Source organism: Pygocentrus nattereri, chromosome 28, assembly GCF_015220715.1.
Source record: "Pygocentrus nattereri isolate fPygNat1 chromosome 28, fPygNat1.pri, whole genome shotgun sequence".
NCBI lineage: Eukaryota > Metazoa > Chordata > Actinopteri > Characiformes > Serrasalmidae > Pygocentrus > Pygocentrus nattereri.
The window spans coordinates 23,540,665-23,563,934 of NC_051238.1; the positions used below are offsets into that span (position 1 = coordinate 23,540,665).

The window sequence follows — 23,270 nt, forward strand, 5'->3', positions numbered from 1 at the left end:
CCTTTGATATACCCTCCGTACATAAAACCCAAACTGTGTGGTTTCAACTTGAAAAAGGCTCCACTTCCTCCACCCCATGGACTCATTTACCCCTCCATAACTTCACTGAGTCAACTTGCAAGTCACTGTGTAGGATCTTCTCACACATGAGGCCTACTGCAAAAAAAAAAAAAAAAGAAAAAAAGTGGAGCTTCTGGATGAGCGGAGAACGAAAAAATCTCCAAAATAGAACGTTCTATGACTAAACATTGGCGATAGGTCCCGACTGAAAATGTTAATGGATTCTGCCATTACGGAGGTGGCCCTAATCGTGTGGAGAGAAGTAAAAGAACAGAGACTTTGATTTGTAGTGCTGGCTGGAGGGGGGCTCTGTTCTCAGCAGATAGAGCCGTATCTGAAGGCCCTCCATGCAAAGCTGCCTCTAATCCCCTCAATGAGCCACTCCAATGGGGATTTACCTGAAATACTCCATACTGTACCCTGCAGTAATTTAAAGTTTGGAAATGCCCTCCTGATTTTTTTAAGATTATTATTATTTCAATTCATCTCTGATTCACTAACTGTCAAAGCAGCTCTTTGACTAATGGTGTTCAACCATTAGACCTGCTTTTGGGAGAAAATATGCAGGAATCTGTTGCTGCAAGTTCTAAACTATATATGCCAGGTTCTGTAAAACATGCAAGCTCTTATTTGAGTTCTTCATCCATCCGTTTTGTTAAATCAACTAGTGAATATATATGGCTCTCTCCACCACGTTTGGTTAACAGATACTTGAAGTGGCCCTCAGCGTTACTCTGAATATAAACTGAAAGGGCTATATATTTTCAGTGCAGCTGGCCGATGCCCATGCTTACGTTTGTTCTGTAAAGGCATTGTTTCTTTGCATGCATTTTATATAATTTATAGCCCGATTAATGTGAACTACTTGCTCTTGACCTCTTTCTTTTATAGTCTTATTAAATTCATCCATGCTTCTTAGGCAGCCGTATATTTGGATCATAATGTGCACTTTCCAGTCTTTAATGTGAGATTAATAGAGCATTTCCATCAATTTCAGAAGTTACAGGTTAACAAGGCCCTTTCATCTGATTATAACAGTAATATACTATTATTTAAATAGCTGAGACGTAAACCTTCCCAGAGTTTTATAACTCAATCACAGAGATTTTATGTGAAGTATTTCATTGTGGAAAAACTTACTGACCTGGATTTCTTTACAGTTGTAGTGATAGGAACCAGGGATGACCATGTCTACATCAGAAATATAGAGATTTTTGTATAAAAAATGAACAGTGAGCCTACGTGTTTTATGTGTTGATCATGGTAAAATAATCATAAATCTGAAAAAAGATTTCTTTGGGTACAATTTTTCCTTACAACACAGTGCATGTACTTTTTCTGCCATAAATGGATTTAAAAATACGTTTTAGGCCTAAAACCGTCTTTCAAAACAGCCCTAAAACAATGTTTCAGGCATCAGATAGCATATTCTTAACCATTTCATGTCATAACTTTTTGCTTTTAAAGCCTTTAACCACTTCAAACGTCTGGTTCCCTTCACCACCACTGTGAGCAATTTTGACTTTATACACTTTTAGACCGGCACACTTCACATTAGACAACTCCTAAATGATTTTGTTTACGTCATCACCAGTTAATAGTGAAAGTATTTAAATATCTGAAGAATTATCTAGAATTAGAAATATCTCCCCTTTCATTCTCCCATTTCATCTAATCAAATCAGTAGATGAGCAGGCTTACTTATTTAATGCAAAGACCTGACGCTAATAGATTAAGATTAAGTGACCCTTATTAGTCCCACAACGGGGAAATTTCACCTCCACATTTAACCCATCCGTGCAGTGAATCACCACACACACGATATTGAGCACACACACACTAAGGGGCAGTGAGCACACTTGCCCGGAGTGGTGGGCAGCCCAATCCGAAGCGACCGGGGAGCAGTTGGGGGTTAGGTGTCTTGCTCAAGGACACCTCAGTCATGGACTATCAGCTCTGGGGATCGAATCGGCGACCTTCCGGTCACAAGGCTGGATCCCTAACCTCCAGCCCACGACTGCCCCAATAATAATAATACACCATGTTCAGATTTCATTGTTATGGGGATACCAGTTGCCAGACTGAGGGGTGCATTAGCTATGTTTTGAGCCTTACTGGTTACGCCAGTTTTATGGGTGTGGTATTACTCCGATTCTTATATACAGGCTAGTGTGGCGGTGGACAGCAGCTGATGCTCCATGGCTGGACTCATTAGTTGAGTGGATATTTGAACCTAAGCTCTCTGAAGAGATAGTAGCTCTTCAATTCCATTAAGGCGTTGTACATTATTCAACTAACTCAATCAAATTTTCTTGTGGATTTAAAGCACTTGACAACCTAAAACAAAAAAGGGGACAAAAAGGCAGACAGAAAGCTTTCTATCAGGCTGCTTCTGTGAGAATGACAGAGGGCATGATAGTTCATTGCAGCCAAGCTCATCTTTGTGGATATTGTGTCTGCTTGAGCAGACTCAAAAACAGTCTGCTTATCTCAAGGCTGAGATAGAGAATCCAGCGTTCAGTCACCGATGATAAATTGCATCGACAGAAGGAATAGAAATGAAATGTTAATGCGGGGGGGCACTTAGGACCGTGGCTCATTTGAGGCCTATGATAGTAAGGTGGCTGCAGGGGGGAAAGCAATTTATTCTGGAAGCAAAATTTATGTTTTGTCTCACATGCTGCTTCATTGAATGTAAAATTGGGGTGTGAAATTGACGGTAGGCCTCAAGGAAAGTGCTTTTTTAAATGATTTTTTAAGTCCATGGAGAAAAACATTGTTCCAGTGTAGGTTTCTTTTTTTTTTTTAACTTTAGGGAAATCGTAACTGAAACTTTCAGCCTGTGTCTCACTTTGAAAGTCTGAGGAGAAAACGGCATCAAAAATTTGCAGTCCTAGCATTCAATTGTTTTCCACTCTGTGATACTGATGATATGTGACTGCTAAATTTTGTGTATAATAAAGGCTAGCTGTCATCACAAATAGGAAAATCATTCTCTACCCCGTTTAAGTGGAATAATTCTAAGCATGGAAATCTTTTTATTTGCTAGGAAACGTCCTAAAGGCACTCCCGGCCAGAATTCGTCCCTTTTTTTCCGTGGCGAACTCTTAGAAGAGGCTTGTTTTGCCACCAGGGAGCCTTTAGGGCTGCCTTTCCCCCCTTCTGCTCAAAATGAAAACTTCCACTTTGCTATATCAGGATATAGTTGGTGAGGTCTGGGGTATAAGCTCCTTTAGTTGTGCTGTTTATTTTGCACCCGGTGAGGGTTTTAGCTGAAAGGATCCATAATCCTCGCACCAGGCAATCTGCACTGAGTTGTTGCTGACAGGTCTGAGTTTCCTTTGTGTCTGAGGAGTCGTGCCTGGGAGAGATAGGTTCTCGTCAGGCCGTGGCTGACTGTTAAAACCGTACCCTCTTTCTCCCACGGAGCTTCAATCAGCTCCGTTTTCATGCCTATAGGCTTTTTGCACTTCTGAGCCTGGAAATACTAGCTGCCATTAGTGCTCTGAAAATGTTAGCATAGGCAAAAACTAATAACGTAATCAAGAATTTTTGCATGTTAAATACTTAGACCAATGTTTGGCTTGTGACGGAAAAGCGTGTGGCACATATTTTAGTGCTTGCTAAACACAGCCTACCTCTGGACTGTAATTTCTAAGGAACATTCATTGATACCCTTTTATGTGCAGTGCATTTCTTGTGCCGAGAAGAATGTAAATGAGCCTCCATGTTTCATTTATTTACTGTTCTCTCCAGTGAGCACAAGCATTTCAAATTAGCGCCAATTATTTGGAGCCTAAAACTGAATTATAGGCTCTGATAAATGGGCTGCAGCAGCCTCCTCTAACTTCAGATTTCGGCTCGCGTAATCCTCCTGATTAAATTTATGTGGTTATTTTTGCTTTGTGCTTTACCTTGCAGCTAGACAATAGCGCTCCCCTTCCCCTTTCCAAAAGAAACGCATACCAGTGATAGTCTGTAGCACCACTGACTAAATTAAAGAGGAATTTCCATTAGAAAAATTGCATGACACAGCCGATATAAGGTCTGGGTAATCAAAAATGTCTTCTGACACAGCAAGAAAAATGAGATATTGAAGAACCGTCATCTGCCCTTAGGTGGAGTTTCTCCAGGGAGAAAGAGATATATTGGAACTCCCCACAGAGAGGGGGGGAAGCGATGGGAATGAGATGTTGTGAAGTAGGCTTCCGTGTAGATGCAATTTTATTTACCACAAGCAAGCTTCAAATTTGCACTTGAGCTCCCTGTACTCTTCCGCTGCGGTTCAAAAACCTTGGTTCCATGGAGATGCACCGTACGCATGTTATTTGTCAACAGCACGCATAATTAGTGTCGTGGGCGTTAACACTTGCAATTATCACATGTAGTAGGTTCTTACAATGCGCGGAGCATGCAGACAGCACTGCTGGAGGATAAAGGCAGACCAGCGCTCAAGTCTCCTTACATCCCTGTAAAGGAAACAGCAGCCCTGGCCTGTTTCATTGACTTCAATTTCAACTTCAACCTTTGGCATTTTGCATGCTATGGAGGCAGATGCATAATTCATAATTCAGATGTGTGCAACACTGCTCTTATGTTGAGATTTTATAGACCAGCAGGGAAGACAGCAACCAGCTGTGGTTGAGCTGGAGTTGCCTGTGAATTACACTCAGTGCTAGGAAACTGAATGCAGTGCACAGTTAAGTCATATTTCGCTCTCTTATGTCATTTATGGGAATTTTGCAACTGATTGACTTGGCCTTAAGCAGCTGAGGGTCAGTGGTAGAGTCTTTAGAGCGCTCTATCCTATTAGGAGGAGCTCTGCAAGTGCAGGGCACAGGTCTGGGCCACGTTTCTTCAGTCGTTTACAAAGCTTTTAGCAGACTAGTCTCGTCTTCGCAAGCAAACAAGCTAGGTGCATTCTCAAACAGTGCTTTTCATGTACCGGATTGACATGCGTGTTTAGTTTGTCCGCACATGCTTAGCGTTTTGAATTGTGGCTAAGTTGCAGAAAAGCATCCTTGCCCAAACCTTTTGGAAGCGAAGAGTGCAAGTAATGCGCTGCGTTTGGTTTGAAGGATTGGAAAGTGTTTGAATTCCCATTACTATCCAGCCTAGAGGAATGACACAAGTGTTGCCTTACTCACTCCCACCCCACCTCAACGGATTAGTATTCTCCTCGGCCTTGGCCAGCATGCCAGTTTGCAGTGGACTGGAGAGTGCACCTGTCCAGAGCCAAGAAACTGACCCAAAACCACAAGCACTGGAAATCTAAGACGTCCAGGAGTTTTGTTGAAAAAAAGAGCCTTATAACACATTGAAACATGCTGTGCAACTACATCTTGGATCCTGATGAAATAACAGAAAAGAAAGACACATCTATTGTTTGCATCTATAGTTAGTTTCTCTGTTGTTTCAGCATTTTGTTTTTCCTTTGCTTAGACCTCTGCTTGAAACAACCGGTTGTTGCTTGTAGCACTGTTCCTTGGCAAAAGCCATGCGCACCACACAATTTGAAGTGTCAGAAATGCTTGGAGTGTTTTGGCAGAAAGGCAGTGGCACTAGAACAGAGAAAGGTACAGAGGGGCTCTAGTGCTGCAGCGTTTGTAGAATGGCTTGTTATTGAGACCTTCTCAGCATGCGTTCCACTTAGAGATGAATGTAGCATTTCTGCTTCTTTCAGAGCATTTAAGTTAATCCTGAAATGGTTGTAAGGAGGGCTACACAATATTATGTGCAATGTATTTCTGCAACGTTGGTCTGTGCAATGTGATATTGCCGAAGTCTTCAATACAGGCACTTTATAGGTGAGTGCTCTAAGGAATAAGCAGTTTTTGCTGTGCTCAGTAAACACGATAATCCAATCTCCACAAAAAACGTCTGTTTTTAACTGTGCCATATATTTAAGTTGGTGTCAAATGTTATCTATGAAGAGCCAGTGTAGTTGCAGGTTTTCCTACCACACAGGAGCACAACTGATTCCACTTGTTTAATCTCATATGCTCCTGTTTTTTTTGGAATGAAAATCTGAAGTCCTTTGTGGAATAAATTGGATACCCCTATTTAAGTGGTCAGTGGTAAAATTGACCACTTAAAGAGATGCAATAGGATATTCGCTTTGCAGACAAAATATCATAACATTTTTTATAACATTTTCTCCTTAGAGGTTTCTTGGTTTTCCAATACAAAGAAGCACTAGAGCGCCTTCTCGATTTTCAGACATGAAGCTCTTTGAACCTAAAGCCCAAACTTATTCTTAAACCTACGGTTTATATACTGGATTGGTTCAGGTTCACTCTCCCACTTTTCCTTTTTTTTTTTAAACAGGAAATTGAACAGATAAGACGAGTCATGTATACATGCATGTCGTAACGTTTGATATCGTCATCCATTTCTTTTGCGTAAAGTATTGAAAGCAGATGAATAACAGTGGCATGAATGGAGCGCAAGATATGATAAATGGATCAAAGTGAGGCAGGATATGATTTCCAGCCTCTCTCTTATCTTTAATAAATTTCTGTTATGCCCTCTCAGCCCGCTGCAGTCGACTCTAGCCTGATTGAATTGGGTTGTCTCTGTCGGCCCAGCTGATTGACAGGAATGGGAAAAGTTCTGATATTTCAATGCGTAACCTCGTTCTTTCTCGAGACCGCTGATTGAAGCAACGGTCAGGGGCCTTCATGAATGGTTTATCGGACAAAAGGACCAAAGCCGCCACCCCGCGGTCAAATTAAGGGGGCTGGTGTTATAGTTATTGTTGCTAGTAAAAGTTTTAATGTCTGAAAGCCACTTCACCTTAATTGACTGTTTGTTTATGTGAGAGAGATTTTTATAGATATATATTTCATTTTCTCTGCCGCACCAATATCTCCTTTACCAGCTTGTGATGTTATGAACAAGAGTAACCTCTTTGGGGAAGGGGTGAAAAAGCTTCATTTAGCCAGTGTTTCAATTACAGGCCGCATCGTCAAGTGCTGCTTTAATTAATTCCATCCTGAAGGAGGAACGCCCACCAGTCGTAAGCCTTTGAAGTGCTGATCGATTGTAAATCAGATCATTATGCTGCTGTGACATTTGTCTGGAGTTATGCGTAGAAAGCCACCGGCTGCTGCCACAAGCAGGTCAGCTCTCTGGTTCCGCTCCTCCAGACAGCGGGTGCACCAGGCTGACGTGAAGCTGTTTCCACACCGGCAGAGGCACCGGCTTCACTCTAAATTACTCCTCTGTCACTCAACAGCAGCTTGTTTATCTGCCCAGCTCTCCACACTTCATGTTGAAGAAGTGGTCTGCATGTCTGCAGTTATTCAATTAAATCTCCTCTGGCTGGTCGTGTCGTGTGGCTCGCTTGATTAAAATTTGGTGTTTGGTGAACATTGTGATGTCACTGCGTCCGATTATACGCATTGCTGAAGTGGTGTAGGGTTCACAGGGGACGAACAGTCATTTAAAGGTGTGAAGTGTGTGAGGGTGTGTGAGTCTGTACGTGTGTGTAAGTGTAAATGCATTTGTGCGTTCCAGACGCAGTCTTATTTCCGCTGAGCTTTATTACCTGCCACACGCTTCCTCCCAGCATATGGAGTAATAAACCCACCTGCTTTATTTCATACCGAAACGGAGAGGTTTGTGTCTCTGACTCCTTGTCCACTATACTGACATAACAGTGTACTTGACATCAGATATTAAGCACTACAGATCTAAAATCCTGCTTGGGAATGTCCATGGGAGTGTCCATTACCCCACCTTAAGAGTTTTTCTCCCCAAAAAATGCACACATATTTCCATATGTAAGAATTGTCTTATGTTCAGTGGGAGGGATGACTACTACTTTTCCTCGACTGGATAAAATATGGCATCATATCTAATGCGTTTCATTCAGATCATAGCTGTTTGTCCTCCAAAGGCAATGTAATCCACCCTGACTTTGTTTTTGCCCAGCTGGTTTATGTAATTACTGTTTCTTGTGTCAGAAAATGATGAAGTGCTTTTCATGTCTTTGTCTTCACCTTAGTGTCGAAACTGTTCCTAAACGACACTCTTTTTTAGATGTGCCTCGGGGGCTATTCAGTTACGTGAGAGTAATTATTTTGCACAGGTAGTAATTATTTTCTAGGAGCCACTGCTGTCTATTCTGTGGACTTGTAAACATCATCTTCACAAGCGTCCATTTCACACAGTATAATCATTCCACGGTGTGTTGAAGAGATAACATCAGCCAGATACTGTATCTGCTTCAACTTACTTTTTCATCCCAAACCTAAATGTAAATGATCAGCTTTCCTGTCCAATGTTTGCTTCTTTATTTTTGCACTGGAGTCAATGGGGCTAACTAATACTGGAATCTTATGCCCCACCAAATAGAATAATGCAACCTGCGCACATCAGTCTACACACATTTGCCTCAAACCACAGCAAGTTGTTAAATAATCTTAGGTAGACTTACTAATGTGGGTTTTTAACTATTATCTATTAAAATGCAAAATGTTGCAGAGCCTGATCTTGAAGCCTGATTTTTGTCCATTCTTTTGTCCATTTGTATAGATAGCTGTAGGTCATACATTGTCAGAAAACACATAAGCAAGTCCGTCTCACTTCAGTTTGAAGCAAGTAGGTGATGAATTAGGCATGGCAATTGGTATACATGAGCTTCTGTTATGTGTTGGCTGCAGTGGACCTTATTTGGAGTAAGTAAGTGAGTCCTGGCTGACGTATTGTTTTAAATTAGCTTAGTCCGTAGTGCTGGGAAAAGTGTGTTTTAATAAAAAAAAAGTAACCATAATTGGTTGCAGAACTTGCTGTGTACCAAGTGACAGGTAGTCGAATTCGACCCATATCTGTCACATCTCAGGACACTGCTGTGATTATATTTACAGTGGCCTGTCCTGCTCGAGGTCTGACATGGCCTGGGCTGCGTCCAGGTTATCAATCACACGGTTGCCCAGTGCCACTGCAGCCAAGGTAGGCGCAAAACAATTACAGGCACCGTGCTGGTTGTTTACAGAGCAGTGTGGAAAGTGCTACAATCATCCCATCGTAGACGTAGTGCATAGTTCTTTGGTCCTTTTTCAGGCTTCTGTTGTTATATACTCTTGATGCACACACTTAGAGATAAAGTGCATAGAGAGTATGTATTGGAGAGTCACACTCTCTTCCATCAAGGTTGTTTCCTAGGATTTCAGTTGCGCGCCCTTTGCTATTAAGGGAATCTCAACAGTGAATAGTGTTTTCACCCAGCAGTCTGAATGGGATTCACAGGCACAAGGAAAGAGCTCTCTCTCTCTCTCTCTCTCTCTCTCTCTCTCTCTCTCTCTCTCTCTCTCACTCGCTCTCTGTCACTCACCCTGCCCTCCTCCCCAATCTCTTCCTCACTTTCTCTGTCTTTTCTCTCCCTCTGTTTGCTGGCACCACTTAGCTGCGGAGATGACTAGCAGGAGAGTTGGGAATTGTGTTGGGTCCAAACAATGCTAACAAAAAAAAAAAAAAACCCCAAAAGGACAGAAACCCTCTGCTATCCACCCAGCACGACTTTGGGTTAAAGAGAATTAAACGGTCAGCTCTGATTGTGTTCTGGATCCAGTCGAATTATTTGCCCTGATTTGTGGGGGTGGTTTGTTGCTACAATGCAAGAAAATCAGGGAGGTATAAAAACACATTGCCATAAATCCACTCAGCAGAGCAGAGCCCAGGTTTCGGATGGTGAAAGTATTGGAAATCGGGCTCTTTGGTGAATCATTTCTGCTCTCGGATCTAATCATATGAGCCTTCACTATTAATTTATTGGCCAGGATCCATGGTAGGCAAAAACCCCTCAGATCCTCAGGAGCGACGGGTTCAGCACAACAAGTCTGCCTCAATCTCAGCCATCGATCTATGACGCATATTACGGAGCTAATCCAATTAATTTGTTTCGCTGGCAAGGCAGGATTGTGAAGTCACTGCTAGCCTGTGTGTCTTTGGCTCATTTCTGCACGTGGCTGTGAGAAGGAGCTGGCCCTCAGTATTGGCCTTTGGAATACTAATATGCAAACGAGCTCTCTAATCGATCATAGAATGTTTTATTGCATGCGAGCTTTCAGACGTTCCATCATTTTGGTCCAAATAAAACAGGACAGTCTTCAAGTAAATGGTTCAGTAGTTGCGATATGCAGCAAAATGATGGCAGTATGGTACTTTTTATATTGTGGAGACTTACACTGAGATGAGACTAACCAAGGAACAAAGAGATGTAATGGGTCTCTCTCCTTCTCTCTCTCATTCTCTTTCTCTGTCTTTCTCTTTCTCTCCGCAGGCTGAAGTAAAGTAGTAATCAGGAGCCAGTAGGCAGTGCAACAATGAGGTCGGAGGCCTTGTTGCTGTATTTCACCCTGCTGCAGATAGCCGGGGCCGGCTTCCCAGAGGATTCAGAGCCAATCAGTATTTCACATGGCAACTGTGAGTAACCAGGAGCTGCTGGAAGAACGTCTGCACCTCTCTTCATTCCCTCCTCCCACCCTGTCTTTCTCTCCTCTCGCTCTCTCTCTCTCTCACACATTCTCTCTGTTTCTCCCACTGTCCTAGTCTCTCGTCTACGCTCAGTCTCTACCTCTCCTGTTTTAGCGCATTCATTCTTTCTCCTTCTCTCTGTCTTTGTCTTTCTTTCTCTGATTCTGCCTTTCTTCTTTTTTTCACAGTTCTCTCTCTCTCTCTCTCTCTCTCTCTCTCTCTCTCTCTCTCTCTCTCTCTCTCTCTCTCTCTCTCTCTCTCTCTCTCTCTCTCTCTCTCTCCCTCCCTTATCTGACTTGACTACTTCCATATGTCTCATTCTCTCATATTGTCACTCACATACACATTCCCTCTGTCTCTCTCACTCTCATTCTCTGTGTCCGTCTTCTGTCTTTCTTCCCCTGATTCTGTGGGTCTTTTTCACATACAGTTTTTTCTCTCTCTCTCTCTCTCTCTCTCTCTCTCTCTCTCTCTCTCTCTCTCTCTCTCTCTCTCTCTCTCTCTTTCTCTTTCTGTCAAGCACACCTGCTATCCTCTCTTGCCACGCAGTGTTTGAATGTGAAATATGATTCATTGCCCAGGGAAGCACACAAGAAAATGTGAACTTAAAATGCTATTTGAAATGGAGTCTTTCTGACATCAAAGGATAATCCTTTATTTTCCCTGTCAAAGCTTAAAGCCTTATGTAGAAGCCTAACTGCTATATGGGACTCAGAGATATAGAGTGCATTTTGCTTCCCCGTGTTTTTTCGCTCTCTCTCTGTGAACCCGACTCACCTACCACATTATTTGATGACGTACCACTCTTTGACTCTTTGTTCACTGTGAATTTCTTGCCTCTATGTTTAACTTAATTTCCACTTCATTTCAGATACTAAACAGTACCCAGTGTTTGTTGGGCACAAACCAGGAAGGAACAGTACACAACGACACAAGTTGGACATTCAGCTGATTGTCATAACGAACCGGACTCTTTACGTAGCTGCAAGGTCAGTTTGCTTACGGTCTAAAGATTTTAGGCTCAGGACGTTTTTGTGCTAGAGGCTCCAAACCATAAGACTGCAAGAGCGCCTCATGCTCACATGGCCATATCAATCAATGCTCCTATCCCATTGACCGAAATACATTTTAAACTCGTATTGACATAAGGCAGTACGTTGTCAAAACATTCCCAATACACAGGCTTAATCAGCATAACCACTCACAGAGCAATAATTATACAGTACAACCACGCAAAAAATATGCCAACATTCCTCCATAGGATAATAATAAAAGTGCCAAGTGAGGAAAAAAACTGAATTGAAGAATGGACATATTGGCAGTTGTGAGAATGAGCAGTTTGTGGTTGATATTTGGGGTGCGCAGGCTCTCTTCAGCCATAGAAATGGAAATAAAAAACTCTTTGCCCTTTTTGCCTCATGGGGCTCATGCGATAAAGACAGCTGCCAAAAGAAACGGTAACGTTAACCAGCCGTGCTACTGTATCGCACAAGCACTGACAGCAGATAGTTGAGTGTGTCCCAGTTGCTGGCTTTTGAATACAGAAAGAAACTGGAGGCTGATGAGAGGAGAGACTTGGGCATAGCACACACACCCCAACATGCATTTACTCAGCCAAGTAGATGCTCTATAGGAGATAAGGGTCCTGTGGACTGGCGAGCCATCACAAACTGCCCGTGCTTCATCTATTGTGTGGCCAGACATTGTGGCCTGCACCATGGTGGCAGGATACTAGTTTTTGCTCATGAGATTTGTTTAATTCAGTTCATTGTGTCTCACCCACAGATGGCCAGCAGAGATGCGGTCCAAAAGCAGATGCTGTTTGTGAATGGCTTCAAATCATTTGGCTCGTTTTGACGTCCAGTGATTAAAATGCTAGCCAGACTGACAGTGGGGCACACAGACAAAATTCTACAAACTGGATTTGACTTAAAAAAAGAGAAGAGGCGTCTGATTATTGGCAGCAATGAAGGGCAAGCAGATGCTGTAAATAGTATTTAATGGGAGAGTGAAAATATTTACCCACAAAAGACTAAATTAGGTTGTTATTATCATGTGATTTATGGAGTGCTATTTATAAACACAATAGGGTTTATGTTAATAATGAATTTGGTTTGGTTTGAACTAATCTCAAGGACATTGTAGATCTGTTTGTTTAGGTTTAAATCAATGCTCCATAAGGATTCGTTTGTTGTAGATTCTTTAAACAATTGTGTTTTGAGTTTTGTGACGTGCTTAAAGTGTCACAGCAATAAGTCGCCTTTTTGAAAGTGGGGGAAGTGGCTGACTCAGTGTACTGTTGTGGCTAAGTGGGAATGACCAGCATCCGGTGATAATTAGGCCGTGGGCTTGAAGTGTTAACATCCTAAGCAGCATGATTTTGCCCCATGTTTACTCAGACTGGCTGGTGTCGACCAGACGCGGTGATCAGAGGCAGAGAGAGCAGACACTGCAGCTTAGCCCAGTTAAGCTCCTTCCTGGTGTCTGCCTGCTGGGATGCTTAGCCAGCCTCTGTTAAGGCTGCCAATAGGTAGTGCTGCCAGTGGTTAGTGGTCCACAAGTATGAAAATATTGTATTTTTTATTAAATAAAATTTTTATAGAAGTAACATATTCACTTAACATTTTAGATAAAAGCAAAATTTAATTGGATTTATCACAAGAGAGGAACAAATCCATTTGTGTATGGTGTCTTTGGGAGTCTTGAGGCTGAAGCTTAGTCATTAGGTTAGCCTAGTTAGTTATAGTAGCCTAAATCAACAGTTAGTCGTGCTAAATAAAAACAATGTCCATTAGATGAGCCACACGGGAGAACCGGGGTAGACTGAAGACAACCGAGTTGAGATTTTGTCGTTCCTACTAAATCATCGTGATGTCCACTGTCCTAGGTCAGTGGACAAGATATTGCAAGATATTGTCCACATTCCCTCTGCCCTGACCACAGCTAGCCATGGCAACCACTCCCACCATCCTCCATTGGGAGCCCTCTTAGCAGGCATTGTGAATGGGCTGCTGGTCCATAAGGAATGCAAGTCTGGCCCTAAGAGCCTCCTGCCTGTTGAACTAGGGTAGCTCTTGAGGTGTGAGAGCCTTCAATTCATCCAATGGCATCAAATCCTGTTAAAGCTCCGCTAATTACACGGATTACACTACCTCCACTCTCGTTGCATTTTTCCCTGTGACAGGGATGGCACTGGACATAACCCCAATACCATACTCATTGGAATAGCACGCAGCCTGTTTTAGCCACAGTAATGCTACCATATTCCTAGTGTTGCTGCTCAATGTCTATAATTTAATTAACATGTGATTGAATTATTAACCATTTTCTGAATAGTCATTTTCTTTTTCTTAATTAAATCATTTTTTGGCCTTTTACTTTCACTCCACTCGTTTTTCAAAACGTTTTCCATTACTTTCTGCAAGACACTGTGAAGTAAAAACTACATTTTCCATAATATATCAAAGAGTATGATGCGCTTTCACAGATACCAAATCATCAAACCAATCATAGCACACCTATGACTGAATGTCCACTTTCATAGCAGCTGTAATTAGTCCTCAGCAACTCTGACAATATTCAGATTTAAAGAAAAAGGTGTATTTTATATATATATACCAGACCCAGCATCATAGGAGTTTGGATAAGGAGTAAAATGAAGGTACATTTAAGTACATTAAAGTACATTTAAAAGCAGGTGCTTTTGTAAATGGAGCACATTTACTTGACAAATATTTTACTGAAGGTGCAACAAGCGTTTTCTTCATTTATGGTGCATCAGACCCTTAGCAACCATATCGCCCTGTGCACTTAATGCAGTAGGTTGCAAATAATTTAATGACCCATTAGTAGAAATGTATAGTGATGTTTCTGTATAATCGACTGTATAATCGGATTTTCTAAGCTAATCATCACAGCCATAGACTTTGTGTGTGTCATGTAAGGTTTAACCAGACAGTGTGCGACGTGTCTCAGCCTTCCGCGGACTAGTTATGAAGGGGGTGGGGTACATTTAGATAGGTGCGGGGTGCATACTAACTAAGCCCCCCACCCCACTCGGTCGGAAAGCGAGATTGTTTTACAAAAGGCCACCAGATGGACCGGCACTGGCCTGCAGTTACCCCCCAAAGAAACAGGGTGTTATGAAAACGACATTCCTCAGCACAAAGCCTCTCTGTTCTGCTGGTGGATAGCCAAGTCCTCTTCCACCAGCTCTGCCCAAGCACAGCACATCCTAATATCAGATTTTGAACTGATATACTCTTTCAGGCTAAACTTTCATAGGGTCTCGGGCACTGTGAAAGAAATGACACACGAAGCTACATGTAAGGTTTTGTTTGTTTGCTTGTGGCAAGCTCTTGAAGCCTTTATTTGTTTGTCTAGGCCAGAGCTCAGTCGCTCAGCTTGAAAGACGCTCCACTCTCACAACACTTGCTGCTTTGCAGCTGGTCAAAGAGCTGAACTTTCAAACGACATCGCAGTTGTTAGCCTCTCTTAATAGGAAGGCTAGGGAGTCCAAGCAGGAAGCAAGCGTGGACTCGAACTGACGTGGCCACAGGTGCAGCTGGTGTTTGAACTGGTCATGTTTGCACAGTGGCCGCTGCAGTATTGTGCTGGCAGGATGTTTGCCTAACGCATCACTGACCGCTGTTTTATCTATTTTATCTATTTATGTAATGTGTTAGAAAATGTGGAGAGGTTGGTGGAGATCAGAGATTCAGAGACAGAGACCATATAACCTGCTGCATCGGTGCTGAAGCAACATATGGTTGTATTGTAGTTCCACTGACCATCAGACATTTGGGCACTCTTGAAATTCTTGAAATTCTTTAAGCAATGTTTTCATTGTGATTGTTGCCTTACAATACTTATATTTATAAAAGAGCCTTTAAAGAGTTTTGCCTGATGATTTTACAGTTTTCTATTGTTAAAAAACATGTTAAAAGTGCGTATTGAATATTGAATAGGTGGTTCAGACAGCAGAAAGGTTTGGCCACTGAGGAATGCTGACTTCACATCAACAGGACAGTATTTTGGGTTTATCGTTATTCTCAATGTGGTACTGTCATAAATATGCGATATTGTTTGCCTGCTTGGTCTTTAAAAGGTTAAGTTGTGTTGGGCAACATGATAAAGAAAGCATGCTCATTGTATTGTGTACAAATTTTGTTTTAAATGTTGTATTAAAAACAAAACATTTTTCCTGTCCACATACTTTAATTTGCCATTTCAGTCGTTTCAAAGGCTCATTAACATAGCCTATTGGTTTTCATGTTGAACTTAATGATCTGATGTTATGAGGCTCACTTAGTTAGTGATGTCAGAGCATGTCCTTTGCGATCATAATTATTCGGGAGAATGAAATTTCATTAACGAGCTGGGAGAGAGTCGACCGAAGCGACACCTTACCTGCGCTAATTGAAATTCATTAGGAGCGGAGCTCAATTGCTCTAAAGAAATACGATATAGGGTCATATGGGGTTTAGCTTTCTGTAATCTAGAAGTGGTGCGTCATTGATCTTGACCACTACTTTGTTAGCCAAGACGTGAAGTCCAACTGCATACCTAAGAGACTACAACTAACAAGAAGCGAACTAAATTTTTCTCTGTTTGTCATCAGTATGAGAACAATTACACTTCATTAGCTTTAAAAACATTTACCCTGCCTTTGATGCACTGAAGAGGAATGAATATTAGAAGCCACCGAGAAATCACCGACCACCTTATCTGCTCAACCAGGTCGAATTATTTTGAGCACCTTGCAACGAAAGTGTTTACAACACGATAATTCGTTGGCTCAAAATGAGGCCGGACTTGAGACCTGACCAAGGCAGCTAGGACTGAGAACATCCACCTTTTTTCAGTGCAGACTTCTACGCCAGTCAGTAGAGACTGTGAACTGTGTGAAATTTGACACATGTGATTAATTACGTGCTCTGACTGAGACTTTGGATAACATAATTCGGAAGAGTTCTATCCAACTGGAGATTGCCAAGCCCCAGGAAACTTGTGTAAGTGGATTCATTTCAGAAATGGCTTCTCGTCCAGACTTTATTAAATTTGGCTAATGAGAACGCAAGCCACTGTGCAGGTTGTTAGATATAATTAAACTGAACTCTGAAGATGTCGGCGAAGGCACCCTGATTAAAAACACATTTGCAAGTAATCTCAAACAAATTAAACAATTTACAAGACCGGGCGCGGTTCCACCATGTCCTCCGCCTGAAACGAATGTGATATACTCCAAATATTGTTATGTATACAGAGAGTGGAACTTTGGCAAGGGTCATTTAACTCCCGAGTTTAAGCGCACCATATGCTGGTAGAGATGGCGGTATAACCAGTTGAAACACATAACTCCTGTCTTGTGTTTTAATGAGTGTTGGTATATATTTCCTGTGGTTGAGCACCGAACTTAATTGACCTGAACAGCACAGAATGACTTGGCGCTCCCCCAGTGACCAACCTTCCTGAAACAATGGCAGCTTTGTGGGTGCTGGAGCACATTGAAACCTTTACTGCCTGTGTCTGTCTGAAGGGACAAGCTATCTTCCTTTTGTAATTGGAAGTACATGAATTTTCAAGTAAGAAAAATACATACAAACATCTGTTTTCTATATATAAACAGGGTAACTAGATATATTATGCTTCATATTCTTTAAGTGCCTTCCTTCATGCTGATGGGTCCTGCCATTACAACAAGAGCTAAGCTATTCTCAGTGTAGTACGGTCACAAATATTGTCAAATATTTACATTTATGATATTGTTGTCCTTAAAATCTGGTTAGATTGGTACTTTGGTGCAAACTGACAAAAAGCACTTTTGTATTTAAAGCATTTTTAAAAGTGTCCCCAGACTTTTGGCATGCAGTGCACATTCACATGGATTATCACCAATGAATTATTTCTGTCTTTTTTCTAGGGATCACGTATATACCATTGACATTGAAACAGCCAATACGGAAGAGATCTTTTTCAGCAAGGTGAGCACTCCCTGTTGAGCTGTCCTGCAGGATACGATCCTCCACTCCCCCTTAATTACTTGGCGGCGCTGAAACCCAAGCGGGACTCTGGCAGGAGACGCTCCAGCGCTGTGACCCCACTAAGCACATTATCCTATCAAGAGTCATTGCCATGCGTCATCTTTCCTAAAAAGAGGGACATGGGAAGCCAGAGATTTATGTGTACATGTAACTGCTCTCATTTAGCCGGTGCTTTCCTCTGCTGTGCTCTGGAATAATAAAAGAATGAGATTGATCCAGGACTCGGGGGCGAGTGAGATTGATTAACAAAAGGATACCATTTAGAGTCAGCGTTTAATCAGTTAGCGGTTTGTAAATGTGGTTTACAGCTTACATAGCCTTCTGGAACGACAGCTCCGTTTGACCTCTAGGCCAGTAAGAGACAGCCGTAATCTAGTATAATGTGTTGTATGTCTGAGACATCCTCGGTGTAAAGCCTAAGCAGATCAGCGCTGATTCATCATCGATTTCTTCTCAACAGAAACTGACATGGAAGTCCAGGCAAGCTGACGTGGATACTTGTAGAATGAAAGGGAAGCATAAGGTACACTGACAATCTCCATGTACATTTTATGTCATGTCATAACACACACTCTGTTGTTTGGATGTTTAGATAACTTAATGTTCTGAAATCTAATAAAGGCTTTTAGGTCCAGACTAATGTAGGTTTGCAATGTGATACAGTGGAATCAGGTTTCTGTAGTTATATTTTTGGAAGTTGTAATGGTGTAATTGGTAATGGGTTTTAACCTGATGGATTGGAATAAAGGGCGATAAAGCAGCGAGAGTTGTGATGCTATTTTAAAAAAGAAACAGTGGCTCTTTTAATAGCCTGTAGAAGGGAGTAGGAAAGGGCCTATGTATGACAGTCAAATGTGCTAAATAAATAAACATTTTTCAAAAATGCTGCCTTACTGTAAGCTAAGCTGCTTTTGCGAAGCACACACAGGCTTGAGTATCTTTCTCCGCTTGTTTTCCTTTCTATAGGACGAATGCCACAATTTCATCAAGGTCCTTCTCCAGCAAAACGATGACACCCTGTTTGTATGCGGAACAAATGCTTTCAACCCTTCCTGTCGAACTTACAAGGTATTGCTCCATTCTCCATGACCTCTTTCCACACGCCGTACGTGCCGGATTTGGAATGCAAACAGCTCAATAAGACTGTGACATACTGTAGCAAAAAAAAACATGAGCCATGGACAGTGATGGATTGCCCCTGCATGAGTGATTTGCAGGTGTGGGCTGGCGCCGTTGTTTCAAAGCAGAGATGCCCAGCTGGACACGGATGGTTTGCGTTAGCCGCTCTAATGTTGATGCTACAATTGGTCAGACGTGACCGTGTTCATCATTTGTTTTGACATATTTTACACAGAGCAGTGTCCTAGGTTCGATAAGGTGTGAGAGCTTGTGCTGTCTTTGGGAAGAAGTTTGGAATGGCACACCAGTTTAGCATAAGAGGCCCCGTTCATTTTTCAAAAGAGACATTCCCACTGACATTCCTCTCTGCATGTTTTTCGCCTTTTTTGTGGAACACATATTAGTCGACGACGCTAATGAACGTCTTTTCTATGCTGAATTTTTAGTCGACATGCTTGTAGTTGTCATTGAGATGTTCTCGCCACCCTTCCTTCCTCTTTGTGAGTGTTGAATGTCTTTTTTCTAGGCTTGGAGTCCTTTCACTGCCTAGTGTCTGGAAGACTTGCCCTTTGAACCCTGCTTTCTTTTCCCTTCGCATTTATTTTAGCTGAATTCGCAGGCATGCATGAAGCAGAGTCTTTTGATAGTGTTTACTGGGGAAAGTACACATAGAGACTGTTGTTTATCTGAATGTGTCTTACTGATTTAAATGATTCTGAATACTTTTGATGCTCCTTCCAACAGCGAGAGACATCCAAAGGGCTGTGTAATAACTGGCACAGCAAAAAAAAACCAAACCTAAATAAATAAAAAGAATCCCAGTCTTGTTGAAAAGAGGCAGAAGGGCCTTTTTGCCATCAGCTACAGAAGCTGCACACAGATTTTCCTCCTGCGGATCTTTGGCCCTTGCAAGCCCCTGGGTGTGCCTGCTTGTGTGACGGCCGTACTCGGACAGCGAATATGTGTGTCCACCTTGGCCACTGTTCCGCCTTTCCATCCTCCCAGTGTGATGGCTCTGAAAAGCGCTTCTGTTTTGGGGCCAAGCTCATCCCACATTAATCAGAGCCTCTGTGAGAGAGAGCAGAGGAGGGGGGTCCACTGTACAAATGTTCTACTGAGCGGCAGCTCTGCTTAATACACACACATACACACACCTCCCCCTCCTGAGGGCCCATCTGCGGCTCGCTCGGCGCCGGCGCTCATGCACCCTGGGACCGCTCAGACAGACACTTTGGCAGCCTCGGCCCAGGCTCGGAACAGGCAAGCACAGCTTTGTGTATTAACGCTTCCCTCGGCCGCCTGATATACGGCTGGTGTCGGTTACATCACCTGTTGCCGGGCGGAGCTGGGGCGGTGCAGGTGATGTGGATAATGACTGACTGCAAAATAAAAAACTTCCCATAACCATTTCAAAGGGGGGGCCTCCCTAATGCGTTACGGAAGCTATAACTCTGTACATGAATGATAGGCCTTTGGATGTAATAGGATACACTTCCCACTTTTCTTCTACTGAACCGTCTACCAGGCAGCATGAGGCTATGCTCGGATTACCGACGAAATTCCTCCTTTTGATGGAATTAATGAAGGTATCAGTCAAAGTCCTCCTTCAAGAGAAATCTGCAGGATGTTGGCATAGCAAAGTGAAACAACAGGGTCTTTTTATAATTCCCCCTGGCTGTTTGATATAGCATTGACCTCATATATCTGGTCAGTGTCTGAGAGTCTCTCCTTCCCATTGAAAAGGCAAGAATAGCTTGAAAGGCACTCCTAATGAGAATAAAGGTTGTCACCTCAGTCTCTTCAACAGAGATGGATGGCCCTCATCTACACAGCTACAGTCAAAGCAAAATGTGTATATGTGTATATAAGAGTGATTCCAAGATTGGAGGGCCATTCATGTCCCACTGATATTACATTTGCATACATGTGTGTATGCGTGTAAAGATAAAAGACATTTTAAACATTGACAACGTGTCCTTCACTACAGTGTTTGTGTCAGATAAATCCTACCTACAGCATTCTGTGCCTGTCCCAGACCCCTATAACTCTGCTTTGCCTTGAAATACAGAAACATCCTTTTGTGATTTCATCCATTATAGGCAATGAAAAATGGACATTCCCTCAACCCTGTTACCTCAACACGTTTAGCCCTATTAAATATGTGGAATATCCTACAGGTCACATGTTTGGCAGAAAGTTGCATCATTTGAAAGATCATAAGATAAATACAAATCATTTTTTTCATTCTTTTTTCTTATTTTCAACGGTATTGTGACAATGACTTATTATATTAAAAGTAAATTGTTCATTCATAGAATATATTTTAAATATATCATTAGACTATCCTAAATGTCCTCATGACATTGACATGGTTGCCAGACAAGCACTATGTGTGAATTCGCTAATTCTGTGCCTACTCATTACTCGTTTAAGCCATTAAGCCCAAAAAATAAAGTTACAATGGCTAAATGGCACCGTGATTGTGGAATTACCCGTGAACCTCTAGTGCAGGGAGAGCAGGGGTTTTGAAGTGTGCCACATGGTTACATTGCCAGTGTTACTAATTCCAGCATTCCTATTCATCTTGGCTTAACACCTTTGTAAGAAATGTTAATTAGGCTCTCTGTGTCAGCTACTGATATTTCATATCCTCCAGCAGAACTTCTGCATGTGGCGAGACTTCGGCGTGACCTTTTTCTGCAGCTAGATGATAGCTCTTTCCGCCAAGAAAGAAATAGAAAACAAAATGACCTGTTTAGAAGCCAAAAAGGGTGGCGTAAGCACTTATACTTCTTGGCAAGCTCCGGCCTTTGTCAAGAGCAAGGAAAGCGTTTAAAAATAACTCCTTAAGTGAAAATCACCCCATACAACAATACGCATGGAAGGATGTTTCCAGATGCTAGTTCATTTAGAAAGCCTTTGGTCTCACAGCTTCAGGTATGATTTGCCTTATTTTTATAGCATTAAGGCTGTTGACAGTGAACGGATTGTTATGATTGTAGATTAGGTGTAGAGGTGTTTAGGTGTAGGCGCTGCTTACTTGTTGCTGCGTAAGAAAATAAGTAAGTCATTTTTATTAATAGAGCACATTGGTCAACTTTTGTTGTTTAAAAAGTGCTGTACATAAAGAGAAATATCTAAAAATTAATAATAGTATAAAATAAGTAATAGTGAAAAACTAGTTAATCTGAAAGAAAATTAATAATAATAATATTAATAATAAGAAGAAGAAAATTAATAATAAAATAAATAATAAACTAATATGTTGCAATGCAGCGACCGCAAGAGCACGATCACCCTTGCTTTTGGGTGGAGGTAGCCGATGACCTTTGTTTCTCTATCTCTAGATGGACACCCTGGATGCCCTTGGGGAGGAGATTAGTGGAATGGCCCGATGCCCGTATGACGCCAAGCATGCCAACGTTGCCTTGTTTGCTGGTGAGCCATCAAAACAACTATTTTTATACTATCACTCATAAAAACTGCTAATATGCTTATTATTGAATATTAGCTGCACGTGGAGCAGTTTATTTTGAGACTACTGGCTGTCGGTGATAAGTGCCAGACATGCCACAGCTTTTAAACAGTAATGCGGATTCTTTAGATGGCCCAGTACTGTAAGTCTTAAAGAAGCATGCCAGGAATACAAGGCACTCCAAGGCAGTCTAAGCTAGCAGACACTCATTCTGTGACAGATTCTCTCTGTTTCTGGGAAGAGCGTGTTGCTTGGCAGCCTTCGTCTGCGGCCGGTTTGGAAACACATGAAACTATTGTGGTATTAGGAAAAAAAAAAATTGAGTCCTCCCCGAAATAAGGGGATTAAAAATAACTCCCAAGATGGAAAACCCAGATGAGTCATCTCACCATTAGTGGCTTCAGAAAGCCTTCCAATTTGAGGCCTGCAAAAGTGATTCATTCCCAGTGATAGTCACAGCCATGGTAATTGCATTATTGCCATCATATATTTCTTTGTTTTGCCAAAGCAGAGCAAACATTTTAACGGTGACTCATTACCTTTTCTTTTATTACAAGCCTCGTCTGTGGCTGTGGTTGTTTTTATTTCACTTTGCGCTAGAACTCTGAGTCCGTGAGTGCGTGTACAAATGTTTGTGAACACTAGCCGCTTGTCACTGTGACATTTCAGCACGGTTAGTTAGTTTTGGTTTGGGATTCTTAGCCCTGTGTGTTCTTGTGTGGTCGCCCGAGGACAGTGGAACCTTTGCGTATGTGTTTGTAATGCCATGATTATTCCTCCGTCTTCTTTGCAGACGGAAAGTTGTACTCTGCCACGGTCACTGACTTTCTGGCCATCGACGCTGTCATTTATCGCAGCCTAGGAGACAGCCCAACCCTGCGCACCGTCAAACATGATTCAAAGTGGCTAAAAGGTAAGGAGAATAGAAAGAAAGCGCGAGTATAAATATGTTTTACGTAGTCAGATTATATCTTTAGCTGTTACGTTTGTTTGGGCTTGGTTAGGGAACATTTCCTCTCCTTATCCGGCCTGCTGAGAGAAACATAGCCTTGCTCTAGCTCATGGAGAAGTTCAGCAGTAGATTAATCTTATAC

General features: G+C 42.0%; 1 protein-coding gene across 3 annotated transcripts in view; it reads left to right on the plus strand.

Annotated features, from left to right (window-relative positions):
• Positions 1–23,270, plus strand: part of sema6a (sema domain, transmembrane domain (TM), and cytoplasmic domain, (semaphorin) 6A) — a 70,699-nt gene that overhangs the window by 18,624 nt on the left and 28,805 nt on the right. For all 3 annotated transcript variants that reach the window (XM_017721835.2, XM_017721836.2, XM_017721837.2), the window contains exons 2-8: positions 10,346–10,488; positions 11,411–11,528; positions 17,462–17,522; positions 18,043–18,105; positions 18,549–18,650; positions 22,049–22,139; positions 22,970–23,089. In XM_017721835.2, coding sequence (XP_017577324.1) covers positions 10,389–10,488; positions 11,411–11,528; positions 17,462–17,522; positions 18,043–18,105; positions 18,549–18,650; positions 22,049–22,139; positions 22,970–23,089 — 655 coding nt within the window. In that variant the 5' untranslated portion in view covers positions 10,346–10,388. The remainder of the gene's footprint in view (positions 1–10,345; positions 10,489–11,410; positions 11,529–17,461; positions 17,523–18,042; positions 18,106–18,548; positions 18,651–22,048; positions 22,140–22,969; positions 23,090–23,270) is intronic.